This window comes from Pelodiscus sinensis, chromosome 5 (assembly GCF_052426305.1).
Source record: "Pelodiscus sinensis isolate ZL-2025 chromosome 5, ASM5242630v1, whole genome shotgun sequence".
Lineage (NCBI taxonomy): Eukaryota > Metazoa > Chordata > Testudines > Trionychidae > Pelodiscus > Pelodiscus sinensis.
In genome coordinates this window covers 42,668,727-42,695,396 of record NC_143056.1, presented here as the reverse complement: position 1 = coordinate 42,695,396, position 26,670 = coordinate 42,668,727, and the positions used below count along the sequence as shown (strand labels likewise).

Sequence of the window (26,670 nt, the reverse complement as noted above, 5' to 3'; positions counted from 1 at the left end):
TCACTGTCTCTTGTGCCAAGTAAAACTACAACATTCCTTTCTCCCATCAACTAAATGTAAGATTCACAAGATATTAGGAGAAAAGACCTTTCAAATGCAGAACTGGGAGCTGCTATAAATGCCAGCTACAACACCATTTCACCTCAATGCCCAATTCTCATTCCTCTCATTATGAAGTCCCCTCCCCCATCTCTTTGCAGATATTACTAATGATACTTGGACATCAGTTACCCATCCTAAGCAGGATAGGCCAGGATGAATATTAGTTTACAGAGAGGAAGAAAAAGCAGCAGCTTGCCCAAAGCTACACAACCGAGAATAAAACCGGGAGGTCCCAGTCCATAAAAATTATACTCTCCTTCAGCTTCTGATCTCCCAGCTCACAAGCTGCCACTACTAGCTTCATTTCTGCAATTCTAGAGTTCTCACTCAATTTCATACCAAAGCACTTGATCATGAAGGAAAAGCCTTTTTTTTTGTATGGAGGAAAGGCTCTGCACAGTTCTTTTGGGTCACAGCAAAAGAAAAAATTAAGCTAATAAAAGTAAGAGCTGATAAAATCAAGACCAAAAAGAGCAGTAGGTCCTACCTCAGATAAGATGCAAGTTGCCAACCCTCTCTTGCATCCCTAGAGATCTATAAACCCCTCACCTAGCAATCAGTCACCACTTCTGAACTTATTTTAAAAGATTTCAGCTTGGTAAAGGAATTTTCTGCACCAGCTTCTGAGTTATTTTTTTGAAATCATTATTCTGTTGCACTATATCTACTGGGGAGAGAGGGTACCTCTGAATAATAGCTGCTCCTGAAAACCCATGGCTCTGCAGCAGATACTGCATGATCAGCTTTGCCAGCAGCTGAGGGTGCTATTAATCAGCCAACCAAGCTACAAAACAGCCAGGCTGGGTTCTGATCTTGTAGGCCCTTCCCACGCTGCAGGAGAAAATAACCCCAAAGAAACAAAACTGACTTGATACAAGTCCCACAGTGCTTTTTATCTGCATTATCTTTCCACAGAAACTCTTGTTTTTGTACCCTAAGTAAAGGAATCCTTGCAGTCTCAATGCATTGTGAGTGCTTTGGGAAACTCGGCCACACCCTGGAAAGGGGACTGGTGGGGCTGGCTGGAGATGCAGCACCTGGCTGTTCTCTAAGTTCAACTATTTTTTAAAAAGCCTTTCCTAGTGTAAAACTAGTCAGCCATAGTGGAAGTACAGAGAAAGATGGTGGGAATTGGGAGAAATCTGTGTTGCCTCCACTGTAAAAGACTGTGGAAAATATGCTCTTGTAGCAGTAAGTGCCTACTATGGAAAGTACAGGTTGGAGTTCTGTAGTCCAGCACCCTCAGGACCTGACTGGTTCCAAACAAGGGAACTTGCTGGCCCGGGATGGCCCCCTGCCACCAGATTCCCAGCCTCCCACCAGCTCTGCTTCCAGTCCCAGCTGCTCCTTGCCTCCTGGCCACACCACTCAGCCATGCAGCCAGACCTCTCTAACTCAGGACACCTGGCTGCACTGCCTAACCCCCCCTTGCTGCAAGGCTTTTCATGCCACCTGAGCTCCCTGCCATGGGACTCCTGGCTGCGTCACCTAAGCTCCCTGCTGTGGAGTTCCTGGCTTCATTGCAGGAGCTCCCTGCACCACCTGAACTTCCTGCCATGGGGCTCCCAGCTTCACTGCTGGGGCTCCCCATGCTGTCAGAGCACCTGCTCAAAGGCTCCCTGGCAACCACTGGCCTCCCTGGTCTGGCAGCCAGACCAGAGAGTCCTGGGCTGCATCTAGACTGGCAAGTTTTTTCCGCAAAAGCAGCTGCTTTTGCGGAAAAACTTGCCAGCTGTCTACACTGGCCGCTTGAATTTCCGCAAGAACACTGACGATCTCATGTAAGAAATCAGTGCTTCTTGCGGAAATACTATGCTGCTCCCGTTCGGGCAAAAGTCCTTTTGCGCAAGGCTTTTGAGCAAAAGGGCCAGTGTAGACAGCTCAGATTTGTTTTGCGCAAAAAAGCCCCGATCGCGAAAATGGCAATCGGGGCTTTTTTGCGGAAAAGCGTCCGTGTCAATCTAGATGCGCTTTTCCGCAAATGCTTTTAATAGAAAACTTTTCCATTAAAAGCATTTGCGGAAAATCATGCCAGTCTAGACGTAGCCCTGGTGTTTAGGGAGGTACAACCTGTATTACCTGTCCCGATATTTTTACAGTGTGTATGTAACATTTCCTTTTGCATCCAGTGTTCCTTCCCATTTGCTCACCACTTTACTTTCCTCTTCTCTTGGCAAAGAAATCAGGCATGGGGTTTAGAGTTTTTACAGTATTTGCCTGTAGCTATACTGATAGACCTAATGGAGTGCCTTAAGAGACTCTGCCTTAAGAGACAAGTCTTAAGAAATTTATGAACCCAAGAACCCTCCCATAATTTCTCACAGCTTAAACCCAGCTGCTGCAGAAACACACCACTGGCCTGACGGGATGTGGCAGTCCAAATGCCTAAAAAGAGTAGAGAACCCAACATCCCAAAAAAGAGCCAAAGCTCATTTTCTCCTTTCCCTTTTATATTGTTTATCTTTCTTCCAAAAGTAATGTGATTGTGGCAGCTCCTTGGAAGGAGGATTGCATTAAATGGTGAAGAGATCTAGGGTTTGGGATAAGTAAAACAATCCACCTCTGGCCATCAAAATGGGACATATAGGCAACATCTACACTGCAGGCTTTTTGCGCAAGAACGGCTGTTATTCCTCTCCCCATGAGGAATAAGCCCTCTTGTGCAAGAAGGCAGTGTGGACGGGCAACAGGGGTTTCTTGCGCAAGAAATCCCTATGGCTAAAATGGCCATCAGAGCTTTCTTGCAAAGAGTGTCCACACTGCCATGGATACTCTTACGCAAAAGCACATGGCAATGTGGACGCACTCTTGCGCAAGTACTTTTGAACAAAACAGTTCTTGTGCAAGAAGCCCACAGCCTAGACATAGCCATAGAGTATGCTAAAAGTTACAGTACTGTCATCTAGCAAATGCAGGCAGCCACCATAAACACCCCATCCTGGTTGAACTGGTCTTCTTGCAGCCAAACTAGCTCATAAACAACATGCACACTCACCCAGAACTCTGGTCCTCTTAGAGAAAAGGGCCCTGAGACTCTTTAGTACTATAGCACATCAAAGGGGGAAAGCAGAACTCTCTTGATCCTTCCCCCTTACTCTCTCCCTCTCATATTCACCAAGTGAAAGATATTCTTGCCCTTTTACTTCCTCCCATAATTTTGATTCCATAATTTGGATTCCAGCCCCACTCATCATCCAGCAAATGGTTAATGGTGCCTGGTTAAGCATTTGGGTCAGCAAGTGCTTTAGTTAAGGCTATATATGCAACCTTAACTGTGTGCTACTGAAAACTACTCATTATGATACACTCTTTAATTATCTCCCCACATGCTATTCTCAAAACCGTATTATGCTATTCCCCCACCCACCTACATCTGTATAGCTGTTTTGTCTTCTAGTGACATGGTATATCATTTAATATATGTTTTATATGCATCCAGAATCTCTACATTTATATGAAAGGCTGTTGAAGATAAATTATCTGGTGTTATTTCAATAGCAGTACAGGATTATGCCATTTAAATAAATGCATGGGAATACACAGACACCAGAGTTGAGGCTGCACCTGCTTTCTCTGCTTGGTCTTTTCTGATTGGAGCACATAGTTGTGCAACTTCCATTTTTTAAAGTGAATTTCCTACATTTCCCCTTGCCTCTATAAAGGTGGCAAAAAATAAAAGTGATCCAGAATCTGCTACAATTTGGCTGGGACACCAACAGAATACTGTCCCACCTACGGTGCTCACTCAGTGAGGCTCCTACAAAGTCATCTTTCCCTGTGTACTTTAGAGAAGCCTTGGTGTATTTAAAAAAAAAAGTACATTTGCACTGCAGCCAAACTAAGTGATATTTTCCACAGAACACACAAAAGCACTTCTCATGCATCCGATGAAGTAAGCTGCAACTCATAAAAGTTTTAGCCATAAAAAAACTGTTAGGCTACATCTACACTGCCCTCTCTTGCACAAGAAAATATGCAAACGAGGCACAGTGGTGAATATCGTTGCACCTCATTTGCATACTTCATGTGCTGCCATTTTTGCGCAAGGGGCTTTTGCACAAAAAAGAGCCACCTACACTGCTCCTTTTTGTGCAAAAACCCCCTCTTGCACAAGAGCCGTTCTGCTACTTTTTTCAGGAAGAACGGCTCTTGCACAAGAGGGGGATTTTGCACAAAAAGAAGCCATGTAGACGGCTCCTTTTTGCGCAAAAGCCTCTTATACAAAATGGCAGCTCATTAAGTATGCAAATGAGGCACAGCAATATTCACTGCTTTGCCTATTTTCTTGCGCAAGAGAGGGCAGTGTAGACGTAGCCTTGTGTTTAAGGTACCACTGGACTCGATGGATTTGTTTGTGAATACAGAAACTCTCATTGTAATGAAGCGAAAATAAAAGTGTTACGACAATTAATACAGTTGTTAGATCAACCAGTTATGAGAACTTGTGCACAACTGCATTTACCCCACCAATCAATGCCACCCCAAAGCCAATACAAGCTGGGGAAAGAGCTATTTTATAAACACTCAAGAATGACTGCAACTATTGCTAGACCCACAAAGGCACTGACTATTGCATCACCACTTTTAGGCACCTAGAAACCAACAACAATAGGATCCACAACCCCCATATATAATGAATAGGGAATGACAGATTGCTAAGAATTGATTCACAAAAGCCAGCAGACTACTGCAAAGAGCTGCCTAACTGAGCCAATGAGAAATGCTGATGAGCAGGGTGTATCCTAAGCATTTCCCCATCGAAAAGTTTGGCACTTAAGTCCGGGCTGCCAGGAGGCACCTAGCTCTGCCTGTGATCCACAGCTGGGAACCCCTCTCCTGAAGTCAGGCATCTTACATGCCTGGGCTGTTTCTTGTGAGAATGAATTAAGTGAGTACAGGTTGAACCTCTTTAGTCCGGCACCCTCAGAAACTAACTGGTGCTGAACCAGAGGAAATGCCAGACCATGGAAGTCAATATTGTCTAGCAGCATTACCAACACTTCCATTGCTTGTTGGGCTCTTAAAATACAGTTAGGGGTAAATTAGAGCTACAGAACAGGACTGAGAGCCAGGACTGGTGGCTGTAAACAAACTTTATGGGACCACGGGAAACTTGGCCATGGACATGATAAGTGAACATCCAGCTAACTGCCTGACCATGTATGTTGCCGGCCCAAAGAGGTTCATCCTGTACCAGGGAAAGGGAAAGAGAAGGGGTTGGCAGCCCTAGCCTCCCTTGTAATTTTTAGCCCAGTGGCCACGGTACTAACCCATGATGTGGCAGACCCTGATTCAATTTCCTTCTATGTCTTATAAGAAGGGATCTGAACCGAGATCTTCCATCTCTCAAGTAAGTGCCACAACCTGTAAACCAGGGCTGGGGAACCTTTTTTTGGTCTGGGGCTGCTTACCCACAGAAAAATCAATTGGGGGCTGCACACAAGTGAGAAGCTAAGTAAAAAGCCTTTGATTCAGAAGAAAGATACTCCCCACATTCCCCTTGCATACCAGAGCCTATAGGGGCCCAGGCTATTAGATTTTGTGTGCTCCAGCCCTCCAGGGGGGGCTGGAGCATCAGCATGGGCTCCCCAATGCTGAGCCTCAGAGGCCGGATCCAGACAAGCCAGAGGCCACAACGGTCCCTGGGCCTGAGGTTCCCCACCCCTGCTCTAGACTATGGAGTGATTCTCACTTTCTGACCTAATTAGTATTTAAAGTGGACCAGCTTCAACTGGCGACATCAGAATATTCTTATGTGAGTTGTTCTCATAGTTCAGTGGTTAGGACACACTTCTTCAATATGGGTTGCACTGGATTTAGCAGAGGTGAAAGTAATTTAAATTTCTTACAGGTATTATTGTATCGGGGGAGGGAGGGCTCAGAGCATGGGGGTTACATAGGATAGTACCAGTAAGAAATTTAAGTGTGGGGTGAAGCGAGGAGGACTCAGGACAGGAGGCTGTGGTGGGTGTAGGGGGACTTGAGGCACAAACCTGGAGGTGTGGGGATTCAGGGCAAGGGACTGGGTGTGAGGGGATGGAGTGATGGTTGGGGGTGTGTGATGAGGGGCTCGGGACAGAGGGTTGAGGTATGCATGGGGGATGCAGGAATCAAGACTGGGGTGTGAGAAGGTGCTCAGGGCAGAGGGTTAGAATGTGGGAGGAATCAGGCTTTGGGTGTGAAGAGGGACTCGGGGCAGGGAGTTGAGGTATGTGTGGATAGGGAGGAATATGGGGGGCAAGGGCACTATTTAGGGAGGCAGGGAGGGCTAAAGCACTCCACCCCTGAGATTCATACCAGGATGCTGCTTGCTGTTCCCCTTCATCAATCTCAGGGAGCCAGAGGAAAGTTCACAGCCATGGGCCACTCACTCCTCTGCCCCTGTCCCTCTCCAGCTAGGAGGGAGAGGAATGAAGGCAGGCTGTGAACTTTCCTCTCACTCCCTGATGTCCTGGTATGAATCTTAGGGGTCTTCTCCCCAGTCCCTAAATGATGTTCTCAGGGGCTCTGGGTTGGGGCAGTCCTAAAAGGGTGGGGAGCATGTCCCCAGCCAGCCCCTTTGATCTGCCTGCTGCTTAGTGTGGCAGCCTGCAATAGAGCCCCAGTAGCCAGTCTGGGAGCGTACCACCCCTCCTCTTGCAGCCGAGTACCTCAGTTGGCCAGCTCCTTCTTGCCAGAGGAGTACACCAACAGGCCCAGTGACAGAAACAGGCAGCTGGGGAACTTCTTCAATGGAAGTTTAAGTACCAAGTGCTGGGGAACGCTGAAGGGGCATATGGACTGCAGTGGTGCCTATAACTGGGACTCATGCTTCTAAGTCCTTTGGTAGATCTGCCCCTACCCCCTTCACCACAACACATTTTTGGACCGCATATACATAAATGGACAAAAGAATCTTAAAAAGTGGCAAGGAGTCCTGTGGCACCTTATAGACTAACTGAAGTGTTGGTTGAAGCATAAGCTTTCGTGGGCAAAGACCCACTTCGTCAGAAGTGGGTCTTTGCCCACGAAAGCTTATGTTCCAACACTTCAGTTAGTCTATAAGGTGCCACAGGACTCCTTGCCACTTTTGCAGATTCAGACTAACACGGCTACCCCTCTGATAAAAGAATCTTAGTCACCCACTTTCCACATCAAGCACCTACAGGCAGGCAGACATCACCCCCAACAACATGTTAGTAGAGGAAAAGTGTGTCCTTTTCCTCTCACACAAGTACAGGTCTCCCTTACCCGACAGTAAAGATAACCTGGGAGCCCAATAACAAAGGCCTGGCTGAACTGCTTAGACAAACTGAAGGTTGAACATAAGCTCTAGGAATCAGCAATAGCTTCTCCTACTTATAGAAGAAAGGTTAGTGGATTGAGCTCACTTTAGTTTAGAAGCTTTACAGAACAGCCCAAATGAGCTATACCAGAGTGGCACCAGGGGTTGGATGTTTTGGTGGCCTGATGATGCGAATGCCTAGTTTACACAGAATATGAGCTAAGCCCAACCTCTCCCCTCTTCTTGCCACAACCATTACACAGCTAACATCCAATCCCACTTCTCTTTCACACAGCTAGCTAACAATAGCTGATGGTCCAAACAAAGTGTAACACGGCCCCTAAAAGGAGAAGGTTCTGCCCTTAGGAGCCCCAGCAGCCACTTTTACTATGCGTTTTCTCTGAAATTATAAAATTTTATTTTTCAAATAAGTTTAAGAAAGTAACACTTAAAACTCTGAAATCTTTTCAATCATTATTCAATACAACCCAGTTAAAGTTATTGCAAACTTCTCATCCATCCTCTCCCCCTCTCCGCAAAAAAAAACCCAAAAACCAAACCCTGCTACAATGGGGTCAGGAGATTTCTCAGCCCCAGAAATGGAGCTTAAGGGTGGAGAACTCTTCTACTAACATTCTTCTCATAACTCATTGATAAATACTGGGCACCAACAGTCAAGCCTTGCTGAAGAATCTGACCTGCAGGGTCCAGCATCAAAACCTTCACAAAGTAACTAGCAACAAGCCACTGCTGCCTAGTGATTATTTCAGCACAGGACAATAAGGCTACAATGGGATGCAAATATTGAAACTCTGGCTCCAAACAGATAGGGCTCCAAATCTCATACAGAAGAGCTGCCCCTTATCAGCTCACATCCCTTTTCAGTGCAGACTCCAGAATGGGGCAATGATATTTACACAAAAGTATTTGGCCAAGACACTGTAGTACTGGTTATTGACCAGGTCTGCAAAATGTAGTTGTCAAGTCTCAGGACAGACAAATTGAGGTGCCTACTAAAAGGAAGAGGAAGCCGCTATTCTTTCCTCTGGCTCCACCTCCTCTGGCACATTTTCTCTTTTTAGCATTGTTCTGGGAATACCTATGACCACAGCTCTTCGGTATTCACATTCTTATCAGTCCACTGTTCCTCCTGCATGAAACCTCTAGGAAGGACCTTGGCAAATCCTTCTCTATGACTTATAGGTGCCAAGAAGAGGTACTAGGAACAGTTCTGAGATGGTCAGGAAGGCAGTGAGGAAGCCTATCAAAGGATCTCCAATTTCTGCTGTTGTAATTTTAGGGCTTTTATGATGATTCTGGAGAACCAGCGTTTCCATATCACGCCGATTCTTTTGTCAGACCTTACTAACAACAGAAAACTCCCCACAAAAAATTATTGAAACTCGAACTCTCACTCTGCTGATGTATGTGCTGGGTGTAGACCCCGGTGAACCTGGTGGAAACTTTCATTAGCTATCTCTAGGTATAGGCTACTTTAATTCTGTTACCAAGTCATCATCAAGCTTGGTCCTGTTTGTTACAGGTGGCACATGGGATGTTTGAATGAATCCAAAGGGAATGAATTCCACATATGGTTGCAGGGAAATAAAAAACAATCACCATTTTGGTGTGGCAGAAGATGACTGGGAGCAGCCCCTGCTGCTTGGCAGTAAGTAGCCAACTAAAAAAAAAGCCAATATGAGTCTCAAAACTGCACCTGATCTTTCCCAGGTGCAGCACATAAAGACAAGTAAATGAGTGCAAGTCATGTTGACTCCTGCTGCATAAGAACATCACAGCTAGAACATCTGACAGATGTAGCAGGACCAAACAGGCAAGGACGTTAATTGCCAGAGACTCTTTAAGAAATAGTGCAGTAAGAGAAGAGCTGAGCATCAGCCAACAATGGAGTCCCATGGAGAAGCAATGCAGGGAAGGGCTCAGCCTTTCTGGCCCCCTCATGCTCCTGTGACATGAGGTTGCAGAGGTGGGGGAGTGGAAAGGAAGTTTCCTGTGAGCCAATCAGGGCTCTGAATGCACAATTTCTGTATTCTGCATTCAGTCCAGCTCATCGAAGGAGTCCCACATAATCCCTCTCTCTCAGGCACTGGAGATCTCCAAGCCAAAGCTAGCCAGCAGACAGAGGTGATCAGATGAGCAAAAGGGATTGGGTAAGCCATTTGCCAACCACAAGACATCTTCAGAGAGCAGGGAGAGGCGACCAAGCAGCTTCAGGGCTCCATCTCGATATAGCCTGCGACCTGACAAGGGAACAGGAAGGATATGTCAGATGGAGACTGGAGCTTCATGCTCAAATTCCTTGCGCAGACACAGGACAGTGAGCATATGCTGCACTGTCAGGGAAGCAAGGGCATGTCCATACAGACAGTCATACAAAACAGCATGTCCCTCTTCATGTCTGGTACTAAAGCAACAGGCACCTTAGACTGCTTCTGATACATGAATTCATGAGCCAGCCCACACAGGAGATGCAGCACACACTGCTGTCATAAAACAACTGATCATAGGGAAGCTCTTGCTAGTTGCACTCAAGTTTCAAGAGGTGAATTTAGGTCTCTACTTGAAGAGACTTGTGTACCACAGGCAATTACATGTGCCTTAACCATGCCAGTCCAATGAACCACTGGCTCAGAAAAAAACAAAATTTGACTTGAGAAGACTCTTCCCACTTTATTCCCACTCCACCACCATAAAGCCCACACTGAGCTGAGGGAATGGGAGTTGGATGTAGTTAGCTGCAGAGCCTCATCAACTCAAGTCAGACAGTATGATACCTCTAGGGGGTATCAGTAGGGGTGTGTCTAAACTACATGGCTTCATCGATGGAGCGATGTAGATTAGACTGATTGGCAAAGGGAAATGAAGCCGCGATTTAAATAATTGCAGCTTCATTTAAATTTAAATGGCTGCCGCGCTGAGCCGACAAACAGCTGATCAGCTGTTTGTCGGCTCAGCACGCTAGTCTGGACGCTCCCGCGCCGACCTGAAAGCCCTTTATCGACCTCCCCATTATGCCTCGTAGGATGAGGTTTACCGGGGAGGTCAATAAAGGACTTTCATGTCGGCAGGGGAGCGTCCAGACTGCCCCGATCTGCCGACAAATAGCTGATCAGCAGAGCGGGGCAGCCATTTAAATTTAAATGAAGCCGCGATTATTTAAATCACGGCTTCTTTTCCCTTTGCCGAACAAACAAATCTACATGGCTCCGTCGACGGAGCCATGTACTTTAGATGTACCCTAGGAGGTGAAGCGAGGCACCTCCTACAGGTGGACTATGCAGCATCGAAGGGCACAAATTACTAGGGGAGCTCAGATCTCCAAGGCAACCACCTGTGGGGCTGGTCTAGGGTTAGATGCTAATGAACTCTAGGGATGTAAAAATATAGAAAAACATTAACCATATAACTGATCAAAATGTGATCAGTTACTGTGACGTAAGGTGGTTGAGTCAGTGGGAATCACACAGCACAGCGCAGGGGAACACCGAGTTACAGAGCAGACAGTACCCCCACTAAGTCACAGTTATAGTTAAACATTTTAGGGAATGTAGCAATAGTGAGGGAAGAGTCGCTGCCCCTCACTGCAGGATCCACCTGTCTCCCAGATCTGGCAGCTGGCCCCACTGCCAGAGGGCTCTCAGCCACCGGTGGGGTCGACTGGTGAGTTTAACCATTTAAGTAACTGATTAGCATTAGCTTATCATTAAATAGTTAAACTTTAACATCCTTAGTGAACTCAAAGCAGAGTGTTCTACTTTGACTTCCCCTTAAAGACTATGGCCAGGACAGGCAGAACTACTTTATCCCTTCTATCCCCTTTGTCACATCAACTGGGAAAGAGAGCATCTCCTCACTCAGCCTCTGTTGTGCGCAGATCCCTGGAAACTACATGCTGCCAAGCCCAGTGGCCCACTCCTGTCATGCTGTAGACACACTGCCAGCCATGGTCAGCTCCATTTCCTATGCCACATAGCTCCCTCCTACCATGCTTGGGATAAGCTCTCAGGAGGCACCATGTTGCCACACTCACCCCCTTTGTTCCCATTCTCAGTAGGTTCTGTCGAGTAGAAGATATAATCAACTGTAGCTCCAAGGCCCATGGGCATGGTTGTGACCTCAGAGCGACCTTCCTGGAGCAAGAAGTGGCTATAGGCAGAGGTCAGATTGAGGCCGTGCCGGATAACACCTGGAGACCTGCAGAGAAGAAACAGATCCCCCATTCCCACACATGGGAGAGGGGGATGCAAAGCTCAATTCGGGAATCTAAGCAAACTTAGCCACCTTCCTGATGCAGCTGTTTATAGACTATTTCCACACATATTTTTCAATACACTGTAATGCTCATATCAGTGAAGAACTATTAATGTCAATTCTCCTAAAACACTGAGTGGACAGGGGTTTCCTCACCACCAAGATACAGTCCTGCCAAGACACTGCATTCCTGACTTGCAGCACCAACCTAGGATTGACATGGCAGCTCCCAGCTGCCAGTGTAGCCTAAAATTGATCTGGCTAGCTGTAGACAGATTTTTCAGATTCTTTCCCATTCCTGACATGTTCTTTTTCTAGCGTGTGAGAAGGGACCATGGAATTATTTTAAGCTTTACATAAATTTAGCTTCCTGTGCCCATTTTCCAAGCACCCCACTACGGCTATTCCAAGGAGAGGTGCCACTAGCTTCACAGGAACGAGCTGAACCTCCCTCCCTCCAGGTTACCTTGGGAAGAACAGCTCTGGATTAGGATCATTCACCATGGTGAGATGCTTGGGCCAGTGTGCAGGACAGTCTGAAAAGGAGCAGAGAGATTCCAAATGAACATGCCACTGGGCCTGGAGCAGTTTGCTCATTTTGAGTTTGACAGCTCTTCCCAGGGCCCAAATGGTCTCTTATTCCTGCCTCAACAGTCCCATCTTATCCTAAAAATGGCCTCCAGGAAAGACACCCTCTGGAGTGATAGTACATGAAGAGAAATCAAGGTAAGGTTCCAAAGCTGAATGCAAACTGTCCTGGTCTCAGACAAGAGGCCTCTAAGTACAGTGGCGCTGAAAGAATAACAAGTTGATACAAGGCCAAAAATCAAGCCAAACTCCTACACCCCTGAGGTCAATGGGCCATTCCTGACAATAAATTAGTGCAACCAACTTACTTAGGTCGAACAGCTCCTGTGCTTAGCACTGTGGATATGACCATTGCTCAGAGACTTATCCCTGTGGGCCTATATTACAACCTCTGCTGTCAGACAAACTTAGTTACAGAATTGGGATCATGAAATTGGTTGCAAGGCACAAGAAGGTGGAGAATGAGGAGAACAGAACCAAGCATGTCAAAAGGCCCAGAGATGAGGAGAGGTTCTGCTTCTTTAGTAGCAGATCTAATGCCAGCTTGTGGTCCCCCTCTGATGCCAATGTACATTAATATGGAAGCAGCTCAGGTGCCAGTACAGATTGCTTCCAGTGGAGCTGGAAACACAGAAGGAATGAAAAAATACTTGCACGACTCCAAAACTAGAGGACAGAAATTAGTTTCTAGAGGACAGAAACTTTCTGCCATTCCTCCACACAGAGGGTAAAGCACATAAATCAGCAAATCAAGACTTGCAATACAAGGAGCAGGCCAGCACAAAGCTGCTGAGACCTTATGTAATCTACTTGTGACCTGGGAGTATGATGGAATGGTGGGCTCCCACCTTCCCAAGCCCTTGCCTTTTCAGGGACTCATCCAGCCAACAAGCAGCCAAAACTGATCTCCACTTATTGGTTTAAGTCTTGCCAAAGGAAGCTTATGTCCACTGAAAAGATGCTGAAGTGGGGGAAAACTTGCTCCAATACCTGGTTTAACATCTGTCACACCCTCGAGCAGAATCAGATGGGCAGGTCGTTCACAGGCAGCATCACAGAAACGGAACTGCAGCAGGAAGTCCCGGCTGTACTTGTGTCTGTCTGCAGAGCAGAGTCAGTTCAAGGAAGAAAACAACCAAGTCAGCTATCTTTTTAGGTTTCCATGCCAAAACCACTACCAGAATACATGAATGCCACAGTGATAGGCATAACAAAAAAAACTGAATATAGAATAGACATTAAGATAGAAGAGGAAAAGACAGTCTAGACCAGTTTTCCCTATAATTCACCCAGGAGAGATCCAGGTGCCTCTCAGCAGATTAGCAGAGAGCCCACAGATGGCAGCAGGTGTTTCATTGGTGGCACACATCTGCATGTGCCCTAATGCACATAACATTTATTCCACACACAGATGGAAAAATGTAGAGGGAACACTGCTCTAGACTGCAGCCTAGATACTCTAACACCTATTGCTGATGCACCCATCACTGTGATATCTGGAGGCTTCACAAATTAAGAGCTTCCCCTTCTCAAAAAATTGTCTACCAGTCAAATTCCAAGCAAGGCATTTGGGGTGTTAACGGCATAGATGTTTGAGGAAACTCCTGCCTGAAGGGGGAAAAAAAGAAAGATATAGGTTCAGCCTGATTTCTAGCGTGTTCATAACCACCCAGCTTCTACCAACAACATCTTGACCTGGACTCTAAGGGTGTGTCTAGACTACAGGGTTTTGTCGACAAAAGTGGACTTTTGTAGACAAAACTAAACCTGCGTCTACACTACCGCTGAGTTCTGTCGACATAACGTCGACAGAACTCAGCAGTTTTGTCAACGCTGGTAAACCTCATTTTACGAGGAATAACGCCTTTTGTCGACAGAGTTCTGTTGACAGAAGGCGTTATTGCATGTAAACTGTCCTTTGCGTCTACACTGCCATGTCAACAAAGCAGCTTGCTTTGTCGCCAGAACTGGATGTAGTCTAGATGCTCTTTGTCGACAGAAGCTTTGTCGACAGTATCTGTCGACAAAACTTTTGTCGACAAAAGCCTGTAGTCTAGATTTACCCTAAGTGCTGAGTGAATGGCTAAATGGATTTTACCCCACATAGTGCTTTGAAGAAAAAGATGAGCACTTTCAAGCTTACTCTAAATATAACTATGATATGTAAAGTACTGTGGGACATTCAGCTTCCAGCATGTGCAGGAAGATGGTAGAAAACCAACCTGAATTGTGGGGCATACAAGTGATACAATTCAAATCAGGTACTCCGAAATGACAGAATCCTTGTCAAGGAGACCACTTGGTGCAGCATAATTCCCAGCCCTGCAGATCAATGAGTGGGTGCAAGATCCACCAAATGATTGTATTTGTTGAGCTCCTGTTCACACCACAGCTCACCTGATTTCTTTGGCTGACAAAGTGTAACATATTGACAGTTATCCGTTATACCCAGACAGCTATGCCAGAGTGGGGTCTGCAGCTTCCTCTGGTGCTGCTGTTGGGACAAGTCTTCCTGTCCCGAAACCTGCAAAAAGGCAGCAGGGTATAGGTGAGGGGAACAAAACACCAGGAAGAAGTGGCTTAAGCAAGGCCAGCAACATCACAAAGCAGAAACTTCAAGAGACAGGCACAGCACACTCAAAGAGAATACACAGCACCCACACAGAGCCAAACCCCTGCACTCTTGCACAGAAAAAGTATCACATAAATCTGTGATGCACCTACTAGCTAGGGAACATGTGGTGAAAAGGAAAGGGGGGAGAAAAGAGAAAACAAATCTCTGAAATATTTTGCTCAAACCCATTTGAGAGCCAATGCCTGAGAGCAAGCTGGGTATGTGTGCACAGCCACAGAGAATACATGTAAAGGAGCGGTACTCCCATGGATGTATATTTCAAGAACAGAACTAGCTTTAGGCCAAACATTTAGATAATATTTCCATGAATATGAATTTCTGCCTCCCCCTACATTAACTATCACCTAAGTACAACAGTGATGGATGAATGAAGGAGAATACTGACCAGTCAAGTTTTGCCATCTGAACTAACACCACAAACAAGAAACATCAGTAGTGAAAAAGAAAGAAGATTTTAAAAATTCTCTCTGGTTTGGTAACCTCCATTCTTGCTAGGAACACAGAATGTGATTTACTGTATGTCTATGAATTTGATGCTGAGCAGGACTCATTCTTTATAAGGAGGAAGTAGCCTTATAATAGTGATCAGAGCCACAATTACATAAATACTCCACTCTCTGCAATCCAAAAAGCTATTCCATGCCATTCACTAGCTATACCTACCTTCCAGGCTGGCATCCCATGGTAGAAGAGTTGACCATTCCGGATGAACTTGTACAATGGGGAGTCAGGCACAGCATTCAGGTCTCCACACAAGATGACAGGACAGTAACTACCCTCAACAGTTTTTGCAACCTTGTCAATCTCTGCTAGGAGCAAGGCCATCTGTGCAAGCTTGATATCTCCTCGTCGGGGATTATATAGCACATGAGTGTTAGCCACACATAGGGGGCTTGTTGCCTTCTGTTCTATACCCTCTGGGAGTAGAGGCTGCAGCAACAACACCAGACCCACATTGTCTCTGTTTAGGATATCCAAGCCAGGCCGAAAGTACTCTACAGGGCTGGCACTGATCAGCTGGAACCTACTGTGCTTGTAGCAAATTGCGCAGCCATCTGTCTTTTTTCCTGTTCTCCGTTTGTATACACATACAAAGCCTGAAAAGAAACCACCACTCATCAGGAGGGCCCAAATGGCTGGACCAGGAGCATGGACTCCTCTTTAGTTAGATGTAACGAAGTATAGAAAATCTGTTTTGCAGGATTTAAATAGCACAACCAATGGCACTCCTATTACTCCTCTCAAGGGACTGTCCTACAGCCCAGCAAACCTCACTGGCAGGAAGACTTCCCTGATACCCACTTTGAATTTTCAGCCCATACTTCTAGTTATGCCCCCAGGGATGCTCTCATCCATCTCTCTCCTTCTGTCTCACACGTATACCTTTGTAGGCAGTGCTATCCTGTTAGCCATCATTTACCATCAAGTGCCTTTTGTTCTCTTTGCATAAACCAGGCCCCTGATAAGTTGTGTGGCCCTGATTAGCGAATCTGGGGAAAAATCAGTTACAACAGAAACAGGACAATTAAAAGAGCACAGATAGCTTCAGAAATGTGGGCATCAAAATCTGGGGTGGGAAATACTTCTGTGAACACACAGTAGAGCTCTGGAAACTAAGATGGAGTGTTCTCAGCAAGTCACAATCAAACCTGTAGATAAGAAAGGGAAATACCCATCATTCTGAATGTTGGCTCCAGCTGCTCGCAGTAGTGATTCTCCTGCACTTCCTGGAGACACAGAACCTGGAAGAAAGGCAGAGACATAGCTCACAGCACATCTGTTTGGCAATTTCTTTGAGGTTGTTTTTTGGAGGGAGGAGTTAAGACAGCAGAGGAAGAGAAAGAAAAACTGTTTCCCCTACATAACCTCTTCACCAAGAAAGACTATATAAGTAACCTCCCCTCCAGCTACAGCAGTGCCTTTCAACCTTTCCAGAATACTGTGCTATATCCCTTTCAGCAGTCTGATTTGTCTTGCGTACTCCGAAGTTTCACCAGACTTAAAAACTACTTGCTTATAAAATCAGTCATAAAAATGCAAAAGTGTCACAGCACACTATTACTGGAAGAATGCTTGCTTTCTCATTTCTGTTATATAATCATAAATCAAACTGGAATATAACTATTGTACTTACATTTCAATGTATAATATATGCAACAGTATAAACAAGTCACTGTCTATATAACATTTTAGTTTGTACTGACTTTGCTTGTGCTTTTTAGGTAGTCTGTTGTAAAACTAGGCAAATATCTAAATGAGCTGACATACCCCCTGGAAAAGCTTGGTTATCCCAAGGGGTACACATAAACTTGGTTGAAAACTGAGCTAGAGCATGATGGGCAATTTCTGTAGCACATATTTCCCCTTCAGTTACCCAGTGGGCAAGCAAGAATGAAACAAATTCAGGTCTCATCCTGAGAGATGAGCACACTTCTTCCTCAGCATGCTAAGGTAGTCTGAAGCAGCAAGGAGCAGGAAATCTCCCCCCATATAGGCCTTATATCTAGACTTCTTCCAAATTGCCCTACAGATTCTGCATCCTCCCCAAGGACTGTAGCAGGCTGCCCTGCTCCCACTTCTACTAGGTAAAAGTTGAGTCCCTTCAATCGAAGAATGGATCCTAGTAAGGCTATATGAGTCAGTGGGCATGTAACCAAGGACCCTAATAACCTCAGAGGCTCTGGCTTTCCACTCCAAAAATTCTGATGATAGATGATACAGAAGGACCTGGGTAGTACTCACATCGGGGTCCCAGTGCTGGATCTCCTGCAAGAGGTTTGGGAGACGGTAACTCCAGTCCAGGATATCTGGTTGACAATGCAGGTAGAGATCAGGGCTTTGCTCCACCAGGTCCTGGGCCAGAATGTTGTAAGACATGACTCGAAATTCAAACAGAGGCCCATTCTCTGAGCCCAGATCTGGATCAGCCGTCTGTGCAGAGAGATCCTCCCAGTCCCTCCATAAAATCTCTATATATAAGGGAGAAGAAGTCAGGTCAGATCTATGATGGGTATCCTTCCTGTCCCATTTCCTGGGATGCCCCTTCTAGTTGGGAGACATGGTATTGGCTGTTCTCTTGTTCCCTAAAGCTGGGCATTTTGAACTCTAAATGGGCCCTTGGATTATTTTTTCTTTGATTAATCTGAATAGCTGTCGGTAGTGATGGGATGGCAAGAGTCCTAATGGGGAGGAAAAGCTCAACCATTCTTTGGAGGCCACCTCCAGTATGAGGCAGACACGTATGATAATTGTAAAGGAACTGTGAATAGCAGCACTATCCAACCCAATAATGTCAGAAGCTCTGACATTTCCATTAGGAAAGATTACTTTTACCATTTTCATCAAGAGATGCAATCAGCCTGGTATGAAAAGAGGCAACCTATGCCTAACAAACGGCAAGAGCAGATATGCCTAGCTCATCCAACATTTAGCATTCATATGCAGGGAGATCAAAAAGGTTTGTTACATTACATAGTCCCACTCTAGCACGGCAGAATCAAACAGGTCTGTACTATTACTGACCATGATAAGGTCTCTCTGATGGAAAAGGCTGAAATTGTCCTGTGTCATAAAGAGGCCAGGCCGTGGCCTCCAGTGGCACTATTGCTGTATCATGTGCTAAACTCCAGCCTAACATAGAAGTATCTTCATCTTCCCTTTCCAGGGCTGAAAGGGTGCAGCCACTAATCTGATGATCAGTCTGTGTCCGTACTGCTGCCCAGGCTGCACTGTCAACCACAACCACACTTTCCTCTTCTGGTAATTTTGCCAGTGTGATTACAGCATTTTCCGTTGATCCTAGAGACATTAAGGTATGTAGCTCATCAAGCTGATGATCACTGCACCATGTGACCTCTGAAGCCATATTGAGATTGCTGAGACTGGTCATCAGTAACTCTGAGCCTTCCGGCCAGTCACTAGTCAATGTTACTGACACCTTCCTTACTGCTGGCACACTCTCACTGCTCTGTAGCCCACCAGCTTCCTCCTCCAGCGGCTGCTGCAGCAGGGCTTCCTGCTCTTCTGGGATCTGCCTCCTGCTGGGAACAGAAGAGAGGTCCCCTACCTGGGTGGCCGGGCTCTTCGCCAGAAGCACATTCTTTCGACACGTAAAGAAAGCATCTGTCAAAAAGTCAATACAAGTCAATTAAAATCCACAGCTCTCTTCACTTACTGGCTCATTTAGTCTAGAGAAATCAGTTACTATTTGGTGCAACAGAATCATTTGAATTCATCAACAGCACTGAGTGACTTCTCAAAAAAAGGTGCATGGTTAGAGTTCTGAGTAACTAAAACTGCCTCTTGGACCATACTCTGACTTTAGTTATGCCAATACAATTCAATGGACTTCAGTAAGGTGATGCTGGTTTAACTGACACTGAAAATTTAAGCTAGTTTTGTAATATTATTTAAATAATGCAATAAGTGGTCAGCTGAGCAGCATCTAAGTTATAATGCTAGCTCTTCTTTGGCATCTTCCATCCAAATGCAGATACATTTAGCCACATGGAGTGGAGACATCAGGAAGGAAGTTCTAGCAGCTGACCTTTGGAATGGGTGAATTTTCATCAGGAAGGAAGTTCTAGCAGCTGACCTTTGGAATGGGTGAATTTTCAGGAAATCAACTAGAGGTCCTCAGATGACAGCATTTTTAGGTATCAGGAATTTCCTAAGTGCAGAGACCCAATACAGTATAGAAGAATCATTCTACACTGAATTGTCTTTTCAAATGCATAAGAAAAGGAGTGGAGAGACCAACACAGGAAGCACAAACAGAAGTTAAAGATGGAAAAGCTCCATGAGGGGAAATGCTACCATGAAAGAAACCATGGTCGGAGTAGGCAGATCATGATAAATATTCACCACTGAATGGGAGTGAATGACAAAGGTAATGGACCAAAATTCTTCAGTGCACACTCAACACAAAAAAATACGTATCTCCCCTTTATACACTTCAAGATGATGAAATCGTTTGCATTTTTCCTAGTATCTCTGTACATTCATATCCCCATCACCGATTAGCAGACTGAGTTCTCTGCAAATCATTCATTTCCTTCTCCTATACTTTGCTCATACTATATACCCTGTAATAAAGGGTCACCCTAGATAATAGCATGCAAGTCAGCAATATCACTAAAAGCCTTTATTGGAATTTTCTAAGTAAAAATATTAGAAGTTAAGCCCCGACACAGAGACATTTTCATTATTTCTAATATGTTCAACAATGTAGTATCTAGGCACAACATTAAAACGGCTAGTAACAGTAAGAATTAGGAATGTAAGAGACCAGTCGACTATCCGTGGACTAATCACTTCCTCCCCACTGTCTTTATCAGAGAGGTGGGGGCAGGAGGGACAGGAGCGAGTGCTGCGGGAGGGAGCTGGCTTAAAAGCTGGTTCCCCCAGCACCATCTCCATGGGGGCCAGTGGAGGTAGAGGCACAGCAGAAATGGCATGAGCAGAGACTGAAGCAGTCTTTGTTTGTGCTGCTTCTGCTGCGATTCTGCTTTTGAAATGTACAAGAGCCCCAGTGGGGCTCCCCCAGTGGCCCCATGCTCCCTGGGGGCTTTCTTTGAAATGTACAAAACCCCTAATGGAGCTCTTGTACATTTCAAAAAAGAAGCCCTGTGCTCCCTGTGGGGCTTCCTCTTTTGAACTGTAGCAAGAGGCTGTCAGGGCTTTTGCTACAGTCCAAAGGCAGAGGTGCCCTTATAAACGAATCCAATAGTCAATGGAAATCCCATCGACTATTCAGTTAATGAATTAATCTAAATTTAACATCCCTCCCTAGTAAGAACTGAGTATTGTTATGTCTTAGGGGTAGCCGTGTGTAACTTTAAAAACAAGCAGTCCTGTAGCAGCTTAGAACTAATAAATAGAACTCCAACTCATCTGATGGAAGTGGGTTTTATCCACAAAAGCTCATGACCTAATATATTTGTTAGCCTCTAAAATGACACAGGACTGCTCTCTCTCTCTTTTTTTTTTAAGTATTATAATAATGCACACAAGTGTGTAAGTTTGAGTACAGAAAGGTCATTACAGTCACCACTAAGCAGGTCATAGTGATCATTATGAACATTAATTCATACTGTAATGATTTAGAAGAGCCCCTATCTCTTAGGATATATTCTGCAATCCTATTTAGAAACCTAGTGATATATGTATTATCAGAGATGGTAAAGAAAAGGCATCCATCTCTCCTAGAATCTGTGTACAAACCAATTGGTTTATACCAAGCAATAGCAGAGCTGTGAGGAACCCCGATATTTGTTACTGCTTTCAGCAGTATCCCATCCCCACATCTTGTTCCTCTTGCTATGGAGGGTTGAATGGAGCTCTCACCATGTATGCACCATGTAATTGCGATGGCCAGAGAAGTTATTACACAGAGAAAATGGGGCCAAAAAGATCCTTCCCTTCCCCCCACAATCAGCGGATACCCTCAGATGCCTCTATGATTGCATACTGGTGTATCGCTAGAGCACTGAAGTACTGGCAGCACCCAGAAGGCTGCAGGGAGAACTTTATGTATCTACAGTAAAATCTATCTGTGAATCAGTTAGGGATTCTTTGGGATAAAAGATGCTATAGAAATAGGATTTTTTAAATCTATTGATATAGATTCCTCAATCTAGTTCAGAACTACACTGGGAGCCTGTACATGATCTGTAAATAGGATAAACCTTGAAATCCCATTTTAAGACTGAGGGCACAATGAGCACTTACTCATCAAAAGAACTTGGCAGTCATTTGATTAGTAAGCATACCAACACAAGATTATTAATCAGGTGCTCTGATCTGCCCTGCTTATTTGTTTCCTATAAAACCATAATGGCTAACAGCCTCCAACCCAAAAGACCACCTTTATCCTATCCCATACTGCTGCAACTGTGTTCATCGGAGTCACTGAAGCCTCCATATTACACAGACATTAGCAGGGCATTTAGAACTTGCTCCCCCCAAGAAAGTTAGACTCTTAATCTACACTGTTTGTTTTTTGGGGAAGAGGAAATGCAAATGAAGCGCTCATTAGCAAATCTTGTGCTCTCATTTGCATATTCTTTTCTGATCCTTTTTGCGGAAGAGGTTTTTGTGAAAAAATTCAGAGGGTAGATGGGGCCATTTTTGTGCAAGATCCTTTTGTGCAAGATCTCTTATTCCTCAAAAAACGAGGCTTAAAGGATTTTGTGCAAAAGGGTTTTTTTTCTGAAAAATGGCCCCGTCTACACCACGGTTTTTTTCGTAAAAAAAAAAAAAAAATCACAAAAAGGATCGGAAGAAAATACGCAAATGAGAGCATGACATTTGCTAATGAGCGCTTCATTTGAATTTCCTCTTCTGCAAAAAACAAACAGTGATGATGTAGCCTATGGCTGTGTATACACTGGTGCAACCTTGCGCAAAAGTGGCTGCTCTTGCGCAAAAACTTGCTGCCTGTCTACACTGGTCACGTGTTCTTGCGCAAGTAAACTGACATTCTAATGTATGAAATCAGGGCTTCTTGCACCAGAGCTCTGACACTCCCGCTCAGGAATAAGCCCTTTTGTGCAACTGTTCTTGCGCAAGAGGCCAGTGTAGACAGGCAACATGAATTTCTTACGCAAGAAAGCCCTATGGTTAAAATGGCCATCAGAGCTTTCTTGTGCAAGAGAGCGTCTACTCTGGCAAGGATGCTCTTGAGCAAAAGCACATCTCTTGCAGAAAAGCACATGTCAGTGTAGACGCTCTCTTCTGGAAGAGTTTTTGCAGAAGAACTCTTCCACAAAAAAGTTTTTGCGTGAGAACGCGCCAGTGTAGACGTAGCCTATTAGTTTATCTTTAACCTGAAGATTGCTCACTGGAGATTCAGGAATAGGAATAGTTAAGAGAAATTAATGGAACTACAAATCAGAGTTTGTCTACACATTAATACTATTGCAAAATAAAGTAGGCTGTGAATTTAGATATTAGATATTTCAGAATAATTGCATGTGTGAAAAGCAAGTATAAAATGTATTTTTAAGTAGTGTCAAGGAACTTCTATTTAGATGCACCCTATTTTATTTTTTTTGGAGGAGGATGTATAAAGTGGAAGAAAAAATTAATTAAAATATAATAATTTTCTAAAGACATTCCTCTCAAAAGTATTTGCTTCAAGTATATTCCACCAAAAGAATGCTCTACTGCAGTGGTTCCCAAACTTTTAATCTCATGCCCCCCCCCTTTACTCCCCAGGAGTAGGGCTATGGCTCCAGGAACTGGGTGGGGGGACGACGACACAGACAAGGATTAGGGGGTTGCGGCCACACCTGGGGCAGATGCAGAACCTTAATCAGCTGCACAGCCCAGAGTGGGTCCTTAGGCACAGGGGATAAGAGCAGATCTCTAGGCACCCGGCCAGCAACAAAGCTGAGTGATACTCTCCCCCTGTGGAAGGTAGCTCAGCACCCAGCCATATTGCCCAAATGTTCCTCTACACCCACTGGGAGCATGCCCCACAAATTGGGGATCTGTGCTCTACTGGTAGTAGTCAGCACTAGCCCAGAGGAACCCGTCTCCTTAATAGACATGCTGATGCCTATTTTTTTTCTTCTTTTTTTTTAATTGATCAGAATTGGAGTTTCCTGAGAAAATCTGGAGGAACTACTCTCTCCTGTATACAGGGTAAGGAGAAGAAGCTGGAGGAGATGGTCTCTCAGTTGAGCACTCCTCCACTCTCTCTTTTAAACCCTCCTCTGATTAATTATTAAATTAGACCATTAAGAATCTTAACTCCTTTAAAAGAGAGGCAGAGAGAGTAACTGTTACTTCAACCAGCTCTAGAGCACAGTTCCAGATGCCACTCAGATCTGCCTCCATCTTCCCAAAACCCAGGTTCCTCAGTCCAGGGACCTTGTCTAATGAGGCGAAAGCACTGGTTAGCAGTGAGCTAATTACAGAGCGACTGGGAGGGAGGACTGGTCCCCTTGCTAGTTTTAGGGGCCACCTCGCTTCTATTTAATGACCCCTTCAGTCTCACTACTGTTTAAATTAAAGCACGATACCTGATATTCAGGGCCACTCTAATCCCTGCCTGCTCCCGGCCAACATTTTGCTATATGAACAATCAGGCCCGGGGCGATTCACTGCGGCCTGGGGGCAGTTGGTCTCCCCAGGGTTGCTCGGTGAGAGCTGGGGGAGGTACCCGCGAGGTCCTGGGAGAGCTGGTCTCTCCACGGTGAAAGCTGCGTCCCCCGTGAGAAGGCCGGGCGCTGAGGGGCTACCGGCAAGCCTGTGACCCTGCCCCGGGAGCTGAGGGGGGTCGCCCGGGATATCTAGTTTGCCCACGACCCGCCGCTCAGGGCGAGCTACCGGAGCGTCCGCAGGGCCTGTGCTCCGGGCTACACGCCGCTGGCGGCGGGCGCGGGCAGGAGCCTGCCGCGGTGACTCCGCACTGTGGGGCCGGGGCGGTGCCGCGCGGCCCGTGGGAGGGGCCCATGGCGGGGGCTGCCCGCCGGCCAGCGGGCGGCTCCAGTCCCGGGGGTTGTTACCTCGCAGGGCACTGAGGAGCCGCACCGCGGGCAGCAGCAGGTAGCAGAGCACGGTGCCGATCATGCCGCCCAGCTCGATCCTCTCCCGGCCTCTGCTATGAGCCAGCCCGGCTCCGCCTCAACAACAACTTTATTGGGAGCCGCGGCCGGCCTGGCCTAGGCCGTGCTTGGCACAGCGCTGCCCCGGCATAGACTCAGCCCGCCAGTCCCGGAGGCCGAGCGGGGGGATGAGAGGAGGCCTGTGGTACCCGGGCTCTGCTCTCCGGCCCCGCCCTTGGTGCCCGCAGGCCTGTGTCTCCACCCCGGAGTGCCGGAGTCTGCGTTGTGGAGCTGGGCTGTGTCCGAGCCTGCGGGGGAATCACACGGCGTTACAGTCACGTTACTGAACAGAGGACACTGCACCAGCGGGAGGGCAGGGGAAGGTTGGGGGTGCGGTAGGGGAATTGGGGGTCTGAATCAATGTGTGTATATTGGGAGGGGCACTTGGGGGCTCTTGAGGAGGCATTTGGGAGGTGCTGGAAGGGTTTGTCCAGGGCGGATGTTTGGGGGTGCCTGCACCCTCACTCTGGAGACAGCGGGCAGTGTCTCCCCTCGCCCTCCCCCCCCCAGTGGTAGGGCGAATGGTGCAGGCCCAGGACACAGAACTAGCCTGTCAATTGACACACAGGCCTGTCTCCCTTTCTAGGCCAGGGAGGGAGCAAGGCTCTTGGTCCTGCCCTGGCTCCTGGCCAGGCTCTGAGGCCCCACAGCAGGGCAGGAAGGCCCAGCGGAGAAGTGCATGGCAGGTCTGTTTATTTAGCAAGTCAGGCCATGGCTCGTGGGATCTGGCAGCTGAGGACGCAGAGGAGGAAACAATCGGGATGGAGATGGCTCTTTCTGAGCTGCAACATCTGATCTGCACGGAAAAAAACATGGACATTTCTTCTTATTTGAAAAAATCTCCCTGGGCAGAGATCAGGGTTCCAGAAAAGAGGGCATGTCTGGGAAAACTTAGATTCCTGGTAACCTATGACTCATATCTGCTCAGAACTGTGTGAGGTGTCTGGTGGAGGAAATCAGGCAGGAGCAGCATATAGTACACTTACCTGGGCTAGTTTGAACATTACCTTAATAATGTTGGGCATAAACAACTTCAAATGCGCCCTGAATTCACAAACCTAACCATCTTTTTCACTCACATTGGCCAGTGATTCACAAAATACTGTAATGTCTGACTGCATTCCATAATGTCATCTCATCTGCTGTGTAAGGTATATGCAGAACAAGAACATGATGATGCACTAAAAACATTGTTGAACGCCCCATATTACACATGGACAAAATTTTTTAAAACCCACATAAAAGTCTTTGGACATGTATTTTCAAACCAGTCATCACATATCAATTGAAACTGAATACAAAAGAAACAGTCTTATCTGAACAATTTTGCAGATAAGTCATTTTAGGCGTGATCAGCTATTGAGCCTGATGCCTTCCTAACGTCGCAAATGTAATTGTTACTCTTCAGCATCTTATGAAATATTACACTAAATTTGTATGGACAAAGCACAGCATGAAGTAGGGATGTAAAATCCCAGTTGATCGGTTAGCTGGTTAAACATTAGGTTTAACCAGTTAACCAATTAAGCAGGATCTCAGTGGGGGACTGGCTCCACTGGTTAACTGCTTATCCATTCACATCCCTAGCCTGAAGCAGGGGATGTCATCATATGTAACCTTAATGAACATACAAACATGTTGTCCTATTTTTCCTTCAATCCTTCCTTTAATAGAAGGCTAGAAGACTTCAGTCAAGCTCAAACAGACCCAGCTGGTCATACTCAAATTATAGCCTATGAAAGTTGAAGCCTGTCACTTTTTGAAACCAGATAGTTTTTTCCTGGAAAGAGAAGGGTTTCAATATTTTGCTGCATTCATCATTCTGACCATATTACAAATCTGAAACTAAACTCTCATAAAATTGAGTACCAATATGCCCTGTTACTGCAAGTATACACTTGGGCTGCGTCTATACTGGCATGATTTTGCGCAAATACTTTTAATGGAAAAGTTTTTCCGTTAAAAGTATTTGTGCAAGAGAACGTCTATACTGGCATGTGTCTTTGCGCAAAAGCATCCGTGCCAGTGTAGACGCTCTCTTGCGCAAGAAAGCTCCGATGGCCATTTTAGCCATTGGGCTTTCTTGTGCAAGAAATTGATGTTACCTGTCTACACTGGCCTCTTGCACAAGAACACTTGCGCAAGAGGACTTATCCCTGAGTGGGAGCGTCAGAGTATTTGCAGTAGAAGCACTGATT

General features: G+C 45.8%; 1 protein-coding gene across 5 annotated transcripts in view; it reads right to left on the bottom strand.

Moving 5' to 3' along the window:
* Positions 1-7,146: 7,146 nt before the first annotated feature.
* ANGEL1 (angel homolog 1) overlaps positions 7,147-26,670 on the bottom strand; it is a 128,201-nt gene continuing 108,677 nt past the window's right edge. For 3 of the 5 annotated variants that reach the window (XM_075926811.2, XM_025181984.3, XM_025181983.3), the window contains 9 exons: positions 18,384-18,983; positions 17,604-17,830; positions 16,534-16,603; positions 15,525-15,958; positions 14,624-14,750; positions 13,217-13,327; positions 12,105-12,174; positions 11,418-11,581; positions 7,147-9,627 (listed from right to left, as the gene is read on the bottom strand). In XM_075926811.2, the coding sequence (XP_075782926.2) occupies positions 9,467-9,627; positions 11,418-11,581; positions 12,105-12,174; positions 13,217-13,327; positions 14,624-14,750; positions 15,525-15,958; positions 16,534-16,603; positions 17,604-17,830; positions 18,384-18,983 (1,964 nt within the window). In that variant the 3' untranslated portion in view covers positions 7,147-9,466. Of the gene's footprint in view, positions 9,628-11,417; positions 11,582-12,104; positions 12,175-13,216; positions 13,328-14,623; positions 14,751-15,524; positions 15,959-16,533; positions 16,604-17,603; positions 17,831-18,383; positions 18,984-23,887; positions 24,312-24,373; positions 24,485-26,670 lie in introns of those variants that run through there. The other 2 variants (XM_075926809.2, XM_025181985.3) reach the window with 2 other exon arrangements.